Source organism: Gymnogyps californianus, chromosome 28 (genome assembly GCF_018139145.2).
Source record: "Gymnogyps californianus isolate 813 chromosome 28, ASM1813914v2, whole genome shotgun sequence".
Classification (NCBI taxonomy): Eukaryota; Metazoa; Chordata; class Aves; order Accipitriformes; family Cathartidae; genus Gymnogyps; species Gymnogyps californianus.
The window spans coordinates 4,559,921-4,574,469 of record NC_059498.1 but is presented as its reverse complement, the minus strand read 5'-3'; the positions used below and the strand labels follow the sequence as shown (position 1 = coordinate 4,574,469).

At 38.8% G+C, this 14,549-nt stretch overlaps 1 protein-coding gene across 8 annotated transcripts in view; it reads right to left on the bottom strand.

Annotated features, from left to right (window-relative positions):
* The window catches only part of CDC27 (cell division cycle 27), a 34,781-nt gene that overhangs the window by 15,772 nt on the left and 4,460 nt on the right, over nucleotides 1–14,549 (bottom strand). For 4 of the 8 annotated variants that reach the window (XM_050911743.1, XM_050911747.1, XM_050911744.1 and 1 more), the window contains exons 2-9: nucleotides 12,694–12,769; nucleotides 9,179–9,326; nucleotides 6,903–7,028; nucleotides 5,818–5,915; nucleotides 5,138–5,292; nucleotides 4,810–5,024; nucleotides 4,007–4,121; nucleotides 241–374 (exon numbers count right to left, since the gene is read on the bottom strand). In XM_050911743.1, coding sequence (XP_050767700.1) covers nucleotides 241–374; nucleotides 4,007–4,121; nucleotides 4,810–5,024; nucleotides 5,138–5,292; nucleotides 5,818–5,915; nucleotides 6,903–7,028; nucleotides 9,179–9,326; nucleotides 12,694–12,769 — 1,067 coding nt within the window. The remainder of the gene's footprint in view (nucleotides 1–240; nucleotides 375–4,006; nucleotides 4,122–4,809; nucleotides 5,025–5,137; nucleotides 5,293–5,817; nucleotides 5,916–6,902; nucleotides 7,029–9,178; nucleotides 9,327–12,693; nucleotides 12,770–14,549) is intronic. The other 4 variants (XM_050911745.1, XM_050911749.1, XM_050911746.1 and 1 more) reach the window with 1 other exon arrangement.

Below are 14,549 nucleotides of genomic sequence, written 5' to 3'. Positions count from 1 at the left end.
GAAATGGTCTAACTGCAAAGGAGATTTAAAACAAACAGACCAACCACCACGCACAAGCTTCCTACTTATCCACTGAAGTTATTTTACCTAACAAAAAATACACTTCGTCCTCACGCAAAGAGGAATTCTGCAGGAACACGCACACTGGTTGGGCAAATAAAGCACCAAATTCGCACCAAATTCCTTCAAGAAAGGAGATGCAAAACGTAATACCAAGATGTTTTTTTTTTTCCCCCCTACCTTGTCTGTGGGCCAGAGCTCTGTGTTTGTGCAACAAGAATTGGAGTGACTTCCCGGCTATTTCCGCTCTGTGAGAAGACAGATTTTGTTCCAGCTTGGCTTATCCTGCTGACAGTCTGCATAACACAAAGTTTCTACAGGTTTGTTATTATGTCACTAAGAAGGCTCAATCTCTGCTATATCAAACCAAATCCATTCTGCCTATCAAACACTGCAAAAGGAGGGTAAATATAGGATAAATATAGATTCTTTCAATAAAGGGTGAGGGTCCCCCTCCAAGGAGCACCCCTCAAAAGCATTTCTCTTTCTACCTGTCAAAATGCCAATAACACTGAGTTTACCAACTTCATGCATATTATTTGAAAGACATAAAATCTCCATCTAGTGGCAAGAAACTATGTTAAGATGTTTGTGCAAGAATAAAAGATGTCATATTTAAAGTTCTTTCTCCACAGAAAGTTGTACAAAAAACCAACCACAGAAAGAAAAAGATTTTTGAATTATCATATTACAATCACATCCAGAAGCCATTCACCGGTAACATCTCGTTGAGGTGCTCACTGTACAACATCTGAGCCTGCTGCTCCCCTGCTTAGCATATCTGTTCATAGCATAAATCGGTATTTCACAAATTAAACCATTACTGCATGAGCCTTTGGAGCAGATACAGGATTAAAGTGCTTCATCAAAAAGGGACCTGCATTACGCAGCACAGAAAGTTAACAGACAGATACCTACAGCCAAGTTAACACGGAGCAGCAAGTTACTGCATGCCAGTTGAGCAACGCTTTTGTGCACATGCACGTTTTTTGTACCTTTTATTTGCCACAGGTTACAAGCATGTAATATGACTTAGCAGCAAAACATTGTCTTATATCTCCGCACATCTTCAGAGAGCTAAAATGTGCGCTTTGATGCCTACCCTGGCACAGCTGAGGTGTGGGAACTTAGAGCTGTGATAACTTGACTGTGAATCTGAGACCTAAGGAACAAGTTCAGATAAAAATTCATTGTCTGATGCGTAGACTTCCTACAAAGGATTCAGAACAGGTCCTCCCCTCCCCGCCTTTTAAAGAAGCTTAAACCCTATCTTTCTGTCCACTCCAGGGACACTAACATTCAACTCGGTGATGGCTGTTTGGAAGAGATGTTCTTTAAGACACCAGAAATCAGCAAGTGGGATCAACGACAGCACAAGCAACACCAGTTTATGCATTATCCGACTTCTAATGTTCTGTCCTTCCCTTCTCAGTTTTCTTTGTTATCAGAGGACAGTTTAGGCGGCCAGCAAGCATGCTTGCCCACTCAGATAGGAAGGCCTTTGGATTCATCCTAATGTTTCATTCATTTACGTAAGTGTTTCCTAGGAAACTGCCTCTGTTAGAGTCATGCACATTCTAGCCACAGCTACACTAAACCTTTTCTAACTCGGTAATTTGAAGAGCAGAAGTGAAACTGGCCGAGTAATTATTTGCATTGGACAAAGCATGCATCAGAATTCTAAGCTGTTTATTAAAATGTATTAAATATTTGTGTTTAGGTGGCAGCACAGATGCATCTTGGCAGAAAGCATATGCATGGATTAGTGAAATTTACACCTCGGTGCTGTTGCGCCATACCTAGCAAAGCAACAAAAAAGCAGCAAATATGGCTTGATTCTCCACAGCTTTTCATCTATCATGTTGTACACACGTGAGATTAAATGCAGATGAGTACTACACTGAAGAGCTGCACTTTGCTAACTATTTCAATTTTTCAGACTCATGAAAATTTACCTTCCTACATACGCACAATCCACCAGAAGCCAGTGTTTTCAACTGTACTGTGGAAAACTGGTTGGTCTTGAGCAGCTACAGGATGGGTATTGGATCAGCCATACAAAGCATACTTCTAGCAGACTGTTTTAGCACAGTCCAGCCCCAATAGAATAAAGGCCAAAAAAAAAAAAAAAAGGCAGGACTAAGAACTGATAGAAAGTGTTGCAGTAATGAGGTGTCTAGAGACAGGACACCATAATGGCTCGTGCAATGAGATTCCAGAGTTCCCAGTCACAGGCTTCAGAAGACCATCCAAAGGAAATAAAAGCCAGTAAGCAGATACTTTTTTCTTTTAAGTATTGGGCCAATGAGAGAAAACAAACACAGTTTTTAACAGCTCCCAACTTTCACATACAGAACGACACAGCAAGATGAGCACCAACTGATTTGTCCAGAGCAAACGTGGAAATTCAGGTTCTACTTTTTGAGGAATTCAACACTACTACCTGCACTGAGTTTTCACTTTAAAGAATTGGCCACCTATAAAACACTAGCATCCCTCATGCAACTTCTAGATTTACTAAAAATACCAGGGAAAAATCCTCAGGTTTTTTGTTTTTAGAAAGGAACAAATGGTTCTTCAACTGTCACCAACATTCCACCTCTCATCTATCACTATGGCAACTATGGCAGTTTCTTATGGAGTAAAAAAAGACAATTTTTAGTTTCCTCTACACAAGACTTAGCCGAGTGAAACAGCATCATTCTATTACTATCAGTCAGCCCTCCACAGACCAAGAGCACTATTTTGATTACTCTGGTCTGTAAACCAGAATTCAAGAACTGCTTGCAAGAAAGCAGTAGCTTCAGCTCGCTTGAGGCTTCTCGGATTATTTGAAGTCATCCCTGAAAATACATTAATTAAAAAACTTAAAGTGAAAACTCCAAGTTTGGACTGTCTTCAGACTCCACCTTGCACACTGAAAAGTTACGAATCCTTCATTGTTTAGAATCATCAGTGTTTGTAGATTCCTCTCTGATGGCAGGTGGACAGAAGATACAGCACCTTCCTCAGGTTGTCTCTAGCAACCCCAGTGAGGCAGTCTGCGCATGCCTGGGCATCTCGGGTGGGGAAAAAAGGGCTTGTTTTAATTAGACATAAAAGACTATTGCTTATCATTATAAAAGTTGATAAAACAAAAGTCTGTTCTGCTAGCCAAAAGGAAGTGACACAGTAAGCTGAAAATATTCACAACGCAGACATCTTTACTTGCAATATGGTGTATTTTTTCTTACTGCCTCATTTGCTTAGCTGAAAAGAAGATTTTCAAAATAAAAAACTATTGAGGTTTAGAAACAGTTGTTTCAATGTAACAGACTATTCTACAATGAATTTGATTTTAACTAACACTTCAGAAAAGTCTAAAAAGTTTTGTCAGGGAAATACCTGACCAGTTGCAGCCAAATTAAAAATAAACTGCTCCCTGCACCCCCAACCTCACTAGCCTATAAATATACATAAGCTGGTGAACAACATTTTATTTTGCTACATTAAATAATTTTTAGTAAGAGCAGTCTTGGTTTTGTTTTTTGTTTGGTGGTGTTTTGGGTTTTTTGTGGTTTTTTTGTGTGTGTGGTGGGTTTTTTTTTTGGTGTGTGGTTTTGTTTTCTGGGTTTTTTTTTTGTTTTGGGTTTTTTGTGGGGGTTTTTTTGGTGGTGGTTTTTTCTGGTGCCCCCCCCCGTAGACAAATTATACATAAATTTAATTCTGACTTAATTAACCCAAACCATTTTCACAGCTAAAGGAGGCTTCAATCAGTTCCACACTCAGACAAATTGTTTTTCAAAACAAATTTTGTGAACAGTGGATAAGTTGGGTTCTCCCCACTGTCAGCACAATTCAGCTCACGTGCAATGGTTTTTTTTAATCTGCATTATGGATTCTTCTTTAAAGTACACTGCAATGGCAAACTCCTAGAACAGCAATCATACTCCAGAATGCAAGATACCTTCTTTGAAGGTGCTCCTGTGGATGGCACATCAATTACAGAAGAAGAGTTTGTGTAGTTTTGTAAATACGATCCATCTCCAGGGCTTGGGGTTTCTAGTGGCAAAATTCCAAAGCTGAGAACAAAATGAAGAGGAAGGGTCAATGTCTGAATGTTAGACCACGAGAGCTGGCCTGACTCTCTGGTTAAAACCGAGATCCAGATGATCAACGTTATTTCAGAACTACTTCATCGATTTATGTTAACCCTCTAATATCTTACTATCCTTATCTATAAGAGACACTTTAATAGAAAATATTCTTATTCCTGAAATCGAAAAATACAGAACTTTCTTTGCCTGCCTGCATAATAACTAATAGACACAGACCATCCAAGTATTAACGGCTTGTAACATAATGCTGTTTAAATAAGATGGCATATAGGACAGAGCATATATTTACATGCTGTTTAGGAGAGAGCTAATCTTCAAGGAATGCTCTTAAGAGTTTATTTCAGAGCAGACACATACTCCTTTAAAGACTTTTCCAGTGTGAACACCACAATAAGCAATATACTGAATCAACAGTTCCTCTCTTCTAATCAAAAACACCAACTGCTTGTTTAAAAGCCAGAAGAGATGAACACTAGGACCAAGAGCAGTTACTGAAGTTGTTTAGCTTTTGCTTCTGCAGCATTGTTCATAATATGCTACCACCATGCGTGTTTGAGTATGTTGTGCAGCACCAGACATCCTCCCTGTTTCAAATCACAAACATTATCAACAGCACAGCTGTAGACAGAAATCGTCTCTCTCAAGGACTTACCTTGGAGTTAGTGGGCTCAAAGCCGCAGGTCCCCCCAGTAAACTCCGCCCCGTTTTTGGTTTATTTTGAGCCTGTTTAGACAATATGGCAGTTCCTGACCCAAGAGGGACAGCATCTGGTGAAATTACAGCCGAGTCAATGTAAGACATAGAAGAATCCGTGTTCAAGGAGGAATATTTTGAATTGGAGGATTCTAGGTTGATTCTGTTCAACTCCTGAAAAATGGAAGGCAGCTGTTAGATACTCACACAGTGTAGCTTCCAAGTAGCATTTTTCAGTTAAATACTGGAAAGACTGCTTTAAATACAACGATTTTAGCAAAACTCACAATTGTGTCTTGCGGCGTTTCCATAAGGACAGTCTCAGGCTGTCTATGGGATATGTTGTGATTAGATACCAATGTTGTGCAAGTGTTAGGCAGACAGCTGCTGAAGTTCTGTAAAGATGTTAATTTAAATGTTTGGTCAGGGTCTGGTTTTTCACCTGTAAGATTGGAAGGAGATTTAAACGGAGTTATTCCTGAGTTTACATGCTGAATATTCAGTCTGAAACAAGGTGGACAGGGGACAAAGTATTTTAGAAGGGGTGCATTCTTATCTCACTGTTTTAAAACCCCTTACACTAAATCACAAGTGTTCTTCCACTACAAAACCCTAGACAATCAGTTTTATTAAAAAATAGACTTGCTTTTTAAAGTTATTCTCAGAAGCATAGTTCCTAAGGGTCTACTAACTGTAGGTTGGAAAACATATGGTATCGTTAAATCCAAAAACGTATAAGTAGTGAAAGTGGAAGAAAACAAACCAAAAGCTTTAAACACTAGCAAAGTATTTTAAATGCATTATTGCTCACAAAACCACTCCCAAAGAATTCTGCTGGCATTTTCCTTACTAGTTCTGGACAAGGAGTAAAATAAACCTTGCCACATGGTGACGGCAAATCAGAAAGCTTGACATAACCAGAAACGTAGAAAACATCTTCACTAGTAAAACAGTTCTGCAGACTTACCTATTTCACATAGCGATTCAAAAGGAGACCAGAGGAAAGGATTTAAACTAAGGCTCTTTTGGTAACATTCTGATCCTTTGGCAAGCCGGTCTGTCTTGCTGCAAAAAGAATGTAACAGTTTATAGGGAAACTTAAGAACAGCACTTTTGTTCAAGATAGCTTTCCAGAAGAGGAGTTGGAAAAACAAAAACATGTTGAGAGTCACAGCAACATTCCTCATTTTTCAAGCCACATAGTAACATTGAGTTCTTTTGAAGTTATTTGACATATTTAGACACAGATGAAAGTTACTTAGACACAGTCCTCAAAAAAGTTACATAAGCACTAGTATAGCTTGAGAATTTTCACTTGAGAAAGATGCTGTACTTTGCAACAGCTTTTTTCTTTTTTGCAAACAGCAACCTGATTGCTAGCCTTCCAGCCATTTTAAATATCTATGGATAACATTTTTGCATATAAATTGGGGGCTAAATTGAACACCTAAATATCTGCCTACAAAGATAGCTTCTTCTGAAATAAATTTTTTTGAGAACAGGTATACTAGGGAAGAATCCAAGAACCCCACTATTCCTATTCAATCTGTTCACATTTACTGAAACCTTTCTTGTATCTAGGCAAAACCAAAACACTTAAATTTGTAAAGTTATTCTGATTGGCAGTCCCCAAAACTTTCATTTGAAGGTTATAGCTATACATTTGTAAAATAGATACAGAAAAATCAAAATGGCAACACTGAGAAAATGGCCTTGAGAGTTTCTCTTAGGGAAGAATACAGAACAAATGCAAAGGTATAAAAAAAAAAAAAAAAGACTCTTGGATTGCATGCTTAACCACCTGGAAAAGAGGAATTTGTGTCTTCAGTCAGTCAGAAGCTCTGGGTGAAAGACAAACCATTCTTGCACTCCCAAGTTAGATGGCTTCCGCAACTATCTACCTGCATCTGTCATACTCCAAAATTGCGCAGGCCATATAACCCAGAGACAAGTGTACCCTGGGGTGACTAAAAATATATTTGACTAAAATTGGGCTTGGTCAAATAAAAAACCCCAAGCTTTATTGGACACAACAAAGAAAAGCAGCATTACCAGTAGACATGTCCCAGTAAGGAGAGTGTAAAGCATGCAGAGTCACCAAACTCCATAACAATGTCATCATGGCTTTTCTGTTTATTCAACACTCCACCAGATAAGATCTGCTCTCCTTCTGCAAGCCTTTTTAAAAAACAAGAGGTTTAAAGGGGTTACAAGGCTCACAGTATTGGTAGTCCAGTGTTTTCACCCTGCTGCAAACAAAAACAGAAATCCAATGTCAGTGTTCACAAGTTTCAAACCACGTACAAACTACTTCCTGCAAACGAATTTTAAATAATTGATGGATTCTTCTAGCAACAGGGATGTATGCAGTACTCTGAAGCCGAACATCTCTACTGGGAGGGAAGAAAACCAAAACCCTACACCACTCCAAAACCAAGACACATAACACAACATGACTTTTCCAGAAGTGACTAATCTTAGGTAGAATACTAAACGGAGGACAAGAAAGTCTTCCAGACACTTCATTTTTGAAGGTACTTTACCTAGTAACAAGCTAAGACAACGCTTAGTTTGGCTTTGTTTCCCAACTAAGAAATACAATCTGTAAGGCTCCACGCACTCAGTTAAGATCCAATACCGGGATATGGCACAGACTTTGGATTTTAATGCCTTGCTTTCTTGCAGGAGGGGCTCAAAAGGACTACAAAGGCTCAGTTTGCATCTACTACACCTGCAGCGAGTAGTGCCGCTCACATGGAATAGGCCACTCACTATTAGGCTTGAAAATGACTTTATACAACTTCTGGGGATGGGAGGCATTTTTCTGGCATTTGAGACTGACACCTGCACAAACAAATCATCTCTTCTTGCCTCCACTTGAAATTATACTTGTAGGTAGATGTTTCTATCAGTATAGACCATTCCCACAAGAAAATAAGGTACATCTGTATAAATGAGCTCATAAAACTGTAACAGCAATGACAGTTAAATTTAACAAATGCTTTAGAATACGTTTAAGAAATCCCACCTATCTAACTGAAATCAGTTCAGAAGCTGATGTACTATATGCACACACCAGACTTTGTAAAAGCAAGGGAGGGAACGATCAGCTTCAAATTTATTCCATTGGGACCTTTCCAAGTAGAGCATTAACATGATTTCCCTTTCAATGGAAGATGCAAAGAAACCTGTATCCTAATAGCTCCAAAAGCGTTAAAAGAGTGTCAAAAGAAACACAAGTCAAGACATCCTTGCTACTCTAAAGATGTCAAAGGACTTGCCTACTAAAGAGAGTATCAAAGACTAAGGAGCTTCCCCCACCACCTCTGGAGAGACCTGCATTTTGGTCACATGTTGTGAGCAGGATCACAAATCCTGCAAAACAATCGCATCATACGGTGTGAAACCCCAAACATAACGTTACCTATTCTAAAGAAGTTAAACTTCTTTTTTTGGTCATTGAAAGAGGGCCACTCAAAAAAACCAAGCCAAAAGAGCCACAACACATAACCACAAGCTGTTTTGTAGAGACATTTAAGCTTCTGTAAAGAAGCCCCACAGTATTTAAAGTTTTTTGAATGGAAGTTTTTGCCTTTCTTGGTGCCTCATCCTCTCCATTCTGCACCTCAGCCAGACATTGTTTGCTATGTTTGAGCTGAAATGTCTACATAGAAGTGAAATACCCTCATCAACAAACTCTCAGGGCATTAGGGCCTGTAGCTTGAGCAATTTCATTATACACTCTTGCTGTTAAGACTCCAGAAAACCAGCAAGATACCTTGACACTACTATGTCCCTGTCAAGGTTAATTTTTATGTTGAATACAGTGTTCTTGGATGGGGATTCCAGGTGGGTTTGTTGTGGGTTTTTAAAAACAGTTTTCTGTCTGCCATCTTTTCCTTCACCCACCCGTTAGCAGTAACTGGGTAAGAGGAGCAAGCTTACTGTTTGAGGGAAGTGCCCTATCCATTAAATTCATACTGGAAACACTTCATGAAATAAGCAAAGTATCAGAGGAACACAAAACCAAAACAAACACTTCCCAGAGTGGTCTCCTTGAGTCATCTCCGCAATCCATGTTTTCTCCCCTACACAGCTTGGCAACTGCTTTGTAAGTTATTCAATACCTTTTAGAGGTTTCTGCAATATGGGCTAATGTTCATTAGGTCCGTATCTGAAAGCAAAATGAATTGAACTTATAATAATCTTTAGAGCTGAAGGACCAATGAATTACTAGTTTACACAATATGACAGCTTTCAAAGAGAAATCCAAACAAAAAAAAAAAATGCATTTGTAACCCTGGACAGAACATAAAGGATTTACTTACTTGCTGAGGTCAACACAACATTTTGCAAGCAGGTATTTACATTGTGGGGTAGTACAGCTGTGTCCCTTTAGGAGCCTGTATGCTTTATAGGCCTTTCCTGAGCGGTAGTAACACGTTGCCAGTAAAAACAGTGCTTCTTCCGAATGTACTAAAAAATTAAAAAAAATTTTTAAAAGAATCATCAGTTGGTTGTTTACCATTTTGATGCAAGGAATTTGGGGGCAGGGAGTAAAAGCCAGCTAGGAACAAGATACAAGAAAACGAGTATTGATCATCAGAGAAATTCACTACTGAATGAAGTGCATTTCTTTATTTGTTGGCATATAACAAACTTCCATACGCCATTTTCTTGTATAGTCAGACCAACTCTTAACATCTACTGCTGTAAGAGAACTTTGATCCTTCTGGCTACCCAATCTAAATAAGTGATTAGCCAGCTGCTTGTTAAAATAACAGCAAGTTAAGCAAAGCAGTCATTCCTAGTAGAACAGAGCTACTTTAACAACTCGTTGGCCACACCAAGACTTGGCTCAGAGTATTATCACACCTGCTAGTAACACTTTGCACTAGCTTAAGCAGTGCATAAACACTGGCACAACAATGACTGTTAGGAAGTACAAGAACTTTCAGAAGGAAGATCTATTTCAGCCTAAGTAGCCTAATTAACAGTTTTAATCCTAATTTCAAGTGGTCTTTTCCTGTTTGCAGTTTTACTTCTGTTATTTTTCTAAAGCACTTGATGCTATATCTTCACATGACTTAGTGGAGCAGATTTTCCCATCTTAATGACTATTAAAGTCAATCAATTGCCAGTCAGCTCTACCCCAACATTAACTCTTGTCCTTTTTGCTGCCTAAACTCATTATTTCATTGGGAACGTGGCTTAACATTACCATTCAGATACTTTATTTGTTTTATGTTAGGAAATAGCGACAGGGACAAGCTCTCCTACAAATCCTCTTCCCAAGCTCAGTCCTCACAAGTTTCTAAATTCTGCAGGAAGTAGTCAAGCTTCAGGAAAAATCATCTATATCTAAACAGAGAACAAAAGCAATCACGACAGAAACATTTCTCTATGGCAGAAACTGGAAGTATTTAGATTTGATGTCTGCTTCAACACTTCTTCCATTGCAGAGATGAATTATGTACCGCACTGAGAATGTTCTATTCGAAGAGCTTGACTTGGCATCCAGATTTAAGACTGAGGTCAGACTTGCTGATTTTGCTTGTGATTACAACATAAAGGATAGAGAGCTAACTCCTGAAGTAACTTTAAAACCTTACTGTAAAATTATCAGCGGAAACTTTAAATGTCAGAGAACGCGCTTTTGTGAGGCAACGGTGAGCATTACCATGCTGTGGTGTTAATTCCAGCATTAAGTTATGATTGTGTGAAATACCTGTATCACTTCATTTTAACTCTGTTTTCTGGGTTTTAAGCAAAGAGAGGGAGATATCCAGATACACTCACAGATTATGTACAGCCATGGTGTCCTACTCTATTCTTTGTACTGCCCCAAATGTTACACTCAAATCACCCTTATGCAATGATGTATTTTAAGTCAAAGAAAGGCTGTCTATAAAGGCAAGCAACTTAAATCTCCAAACAATTAAGAAACCCACATTACTTTATACTTTTCAGAACACACTACCATGCAAATGGAATTCACCATTAAAAGAAACAATTCTGATGTTTGTTCATCTACCCACGTGGAACTCTTCAGAAAAATCAATATGAGCATTGTACTAAAACCTCTTTGGGCAACCTGCTCAAATCCTTTGCTACACTGAAAACTGACTATTTTAAGTTTGTGCCATCACCCAGACAGTGACAATGGAAACTGAAGACCCAAAGAGAGGACATTTTATTAGCCCTATCCTAAAAACACCAGAAGATCTTTTTGAAGATTAAAGCTAAATCAATTCTTTTATCCACTAATTTAACACACTTCAAGAGTTCTGGGAAACTACCAGGCCACAGATGTCCCCACAAGGACAGTAATTGCAGGTGGACTTAAAATAAGTTCTTCTCAGGGTAAAATCACTACTGCCAATGTGCAGTCACTGTATTCAAGTTCAGCAGCTTCTACTCTGCAGTGTAACTACCTGTTTTAACCAGAAGCCAGATGTTTTGTTAGCAGTTAATTGCTTGAACCAAGTGACAGCATGCATGCTGTTCTCTCTCAGCACTGTCGGTCACTGAAAAAAAGCTGTTTGAAGTATTGTTGCAGAGTATTATTCTGCAAAGATAGCGTCAGCGTCAAGTCATATATTTGTCTCTTGGCTGCTGCAAAAAGTGGATTCTCTTCATTTCTACATCCTTGGCAATTACCTTCAACCTAGCATTTCCTTGCATCTCAAGATGTGCTGTGTTCAGGGGAGATACGTCACCCCTAAAACACTATTTCCTTTATGCACACCTAGATTATAAGGTTCCATAATATTCTACACAACACTTCTCATTTAAGCACCAGATGGAAGACCCCAGATTTCATGGGTAACCTTGACATGAGGAAAAAAAAAAAGTCTTTATTCCTCAAAAATTAGGTTTGTGCTTCCATTGTTAAGAAATGCATTGTGGGCATGTCAAGCAAAACATTGAAAGCAAAACATTTTGTTACAAAGCACGGAGCATGAAACAGGTTATACAGTTTAATTCATATTATAAGCTCAAGTTGTTTAGCATGAGAAATTATATTATGCTTATATTTTCGCTTAAGGGTTGGGTTTTTTCATGTTAGTGATTAGGGGACAATACCTTTCAAAACAGAGAAAAGGTGAACACCAGTATCGAGGAGAAAGAAGCAGAGAAGAACAAAAAGCTTATCTGAGGTCATGGAAGAAAGGTTAAGGAAGAAGAAGGACTAGAACATGAGGAAAAAAAAAAGCGGTCTTCAAAGGACCCATGAAAAGCACAGATTTGTGTTACTGCTGCCTGCTCAGTATCCAAGACATCCTAGATCTGACAGCATTACAATGAAGTAACAATTAACAAGAATTCAACAGGAGATACCTATTCCATATGGTCCGATTCTCATTGTCTCAATTTCACTACGCTTTTCCCTCATCATCACAAGATTATCTCTTTCAGCTAACACACCAATTAACATATCTGAACAGCATTATTAGCAGACAGCTTTCAATATCAAGACATTTTGTAGAATTTGTGTACTGCATCTATCCTCAAGCGCCCTTGGAAGACATGCAATGCTTAAGGTTATTAAAAAACTCTCCCCCATTTGATACCATACAACAGATCACTGTAAATATTGCACTTAAACACACAACTCTGAGTTTTAATCTTTTTTAGGGAGGTTTTACTGTAAAATAACATTGCTGCTGTTACATGATTTGATTTTCCAACCTAATTGCGAGGCATTCTTCCGCTTTCCCCAAGCAGAAAGTTAAACTTCATTATCACAACAACAGGAGTAAAACAAAAGCAGGACCAGAGGCTCAAAAATCCTAAATCAAAATTGAAAAAAGCATCAACTTTCTATTTGCAAAGTACATACCTTCTGCATATAATCTTTCTGCAAGGAACACGGCATCGCGGTAAGCATAGTGGTTAAGTGCTTGCCATATAGCAGCCTGCAAGACAAGAAAATAATCTAAATTTAGAGAGAAGCTTTAAAAATGCAAAACTCATTAGCTCTCGCTGTCAAAAGGCAAAGTTCCATTTTGTTTTACTGGAGTCATAAGAAGAATGGAGAAGGATGAACATGCAGGCCAAGTTTTAGTTGTTTCAACTATTAGTAAGGAAACTTAAAAAAACCAAACTTAGCACTGAAGTCATGAACCAACCTAAGAATAGTGCTCACTAGTCACCATACACAACCATCTATAAACCTCAGCCAACATGCACTGAAACAACAGTGAGTACCTCCACTCATTACCGAGTTTTAGCCTGGTGCATAACTGTGCATGAATTATTGCAAACTACCACCAAACAATAATGCATTAAGTAAAGGTAAGAAGAAAACACCCCCCCAACTGGTTACCAGAGTATTCCATTTTGCTCTTAGCTGTGCCCAAGGAGGGGCAGGGGAAGTGGGAAAAAGCTCGGGTGCCCAACCCATTTTAACGGCATTATGCATAAACCCATTTAAACTATCTCCTCTTGAGACATGCCAAACCAAAACCCAACAGGACTAGAAATAACATCAGTGTCCGAGGTTGTCAGTTTAAGACTGCTGTTGATTAAGTATGTTAGGTATACAGCATTTTCCTTGAAGAGCTATCAGTGTTTCCTTAAGAACCAAAATGAACGCAATCCACTGCTTTTTGTTGCGGTGTTTTGTTTGGGTCTTTGCTCATTAGCCACCTCTTTACCGCCACTAATTAGGATTGTGAGGTATCACACAAGAATGAATGCAATGCAAATGAGATGGATAAATTGATATATAAAGACACATATGAAGGCAACCTACTTCTGCATTTTGCTCATATACCCATACTTGGTCAAAACCAGCTACCTGCTTAAGGGTACTACCTTCTTTTTTCATGAACACCAAGCTCAAGAGTTTGGGACTGTCAATATTTGTGCAGACTCGAAAGACGGCACTACTCCAAGTGAAACGCAAATCAAATGTACATACAGGTGTACAAACTGTGCACACCATTAAAGTAGCTGTCATAATTACTTGCACTGCTGTCACCATTAGCTGAACTACAAGCAAGAGCTGTCCAGCAAAAGAATAGGGCTGAGGTACGCAGGTTTCACACCACTACTCAGCCAATTTTCTTCACATCAGATTAAAAGCCTTCTGTTATCTGTAAGAGAGGGGTGGGATGGGAAAAATAATTCCTTCTAAGATCTATTCAGCCTTTCCTCCCCACCTATTACAAGCGGTGGTGTGCACGCTTATCAGGGTTTGTGTTCTGAGGTTAGCAGGGTTGGTATCAGGACTGCAGTTCCTTCCCATCTGGCAGTCTTGCTCAAGTTCCAAAGCAGTTTCCCATAAGCAGCAAACAGCCATTTTGCAGTAGTTTTGTTATTACTGATCCAAACAAGATGTGAACTTACGAACTCAAGGCACTGTGATCTAGTATTTCTCCAATATTCATCAGCAACCAAAACCAAACAGAATTAGCTTCTGATACCTATCAGACACTCCAACACTAAAAGAAATCTTCCAGAGCTAAGGAAATAGCGCCCTGTAACGCTATTCCCAGTAGGAAAGGCAAGCACCAATTTAATCTAAAAAAAAAATTCAAACGTCACATAGAGTTACATGTACCATATGCTACTTCTTCCAACACAAACTTGACAAACACAGGGTGTGAAAAATGTGCGAGTTCTCTTCACGGGAAGCCTACACAGTCTTCATGAACAGTACACACCAGAGTTTCCAATTACTATATAGAATAT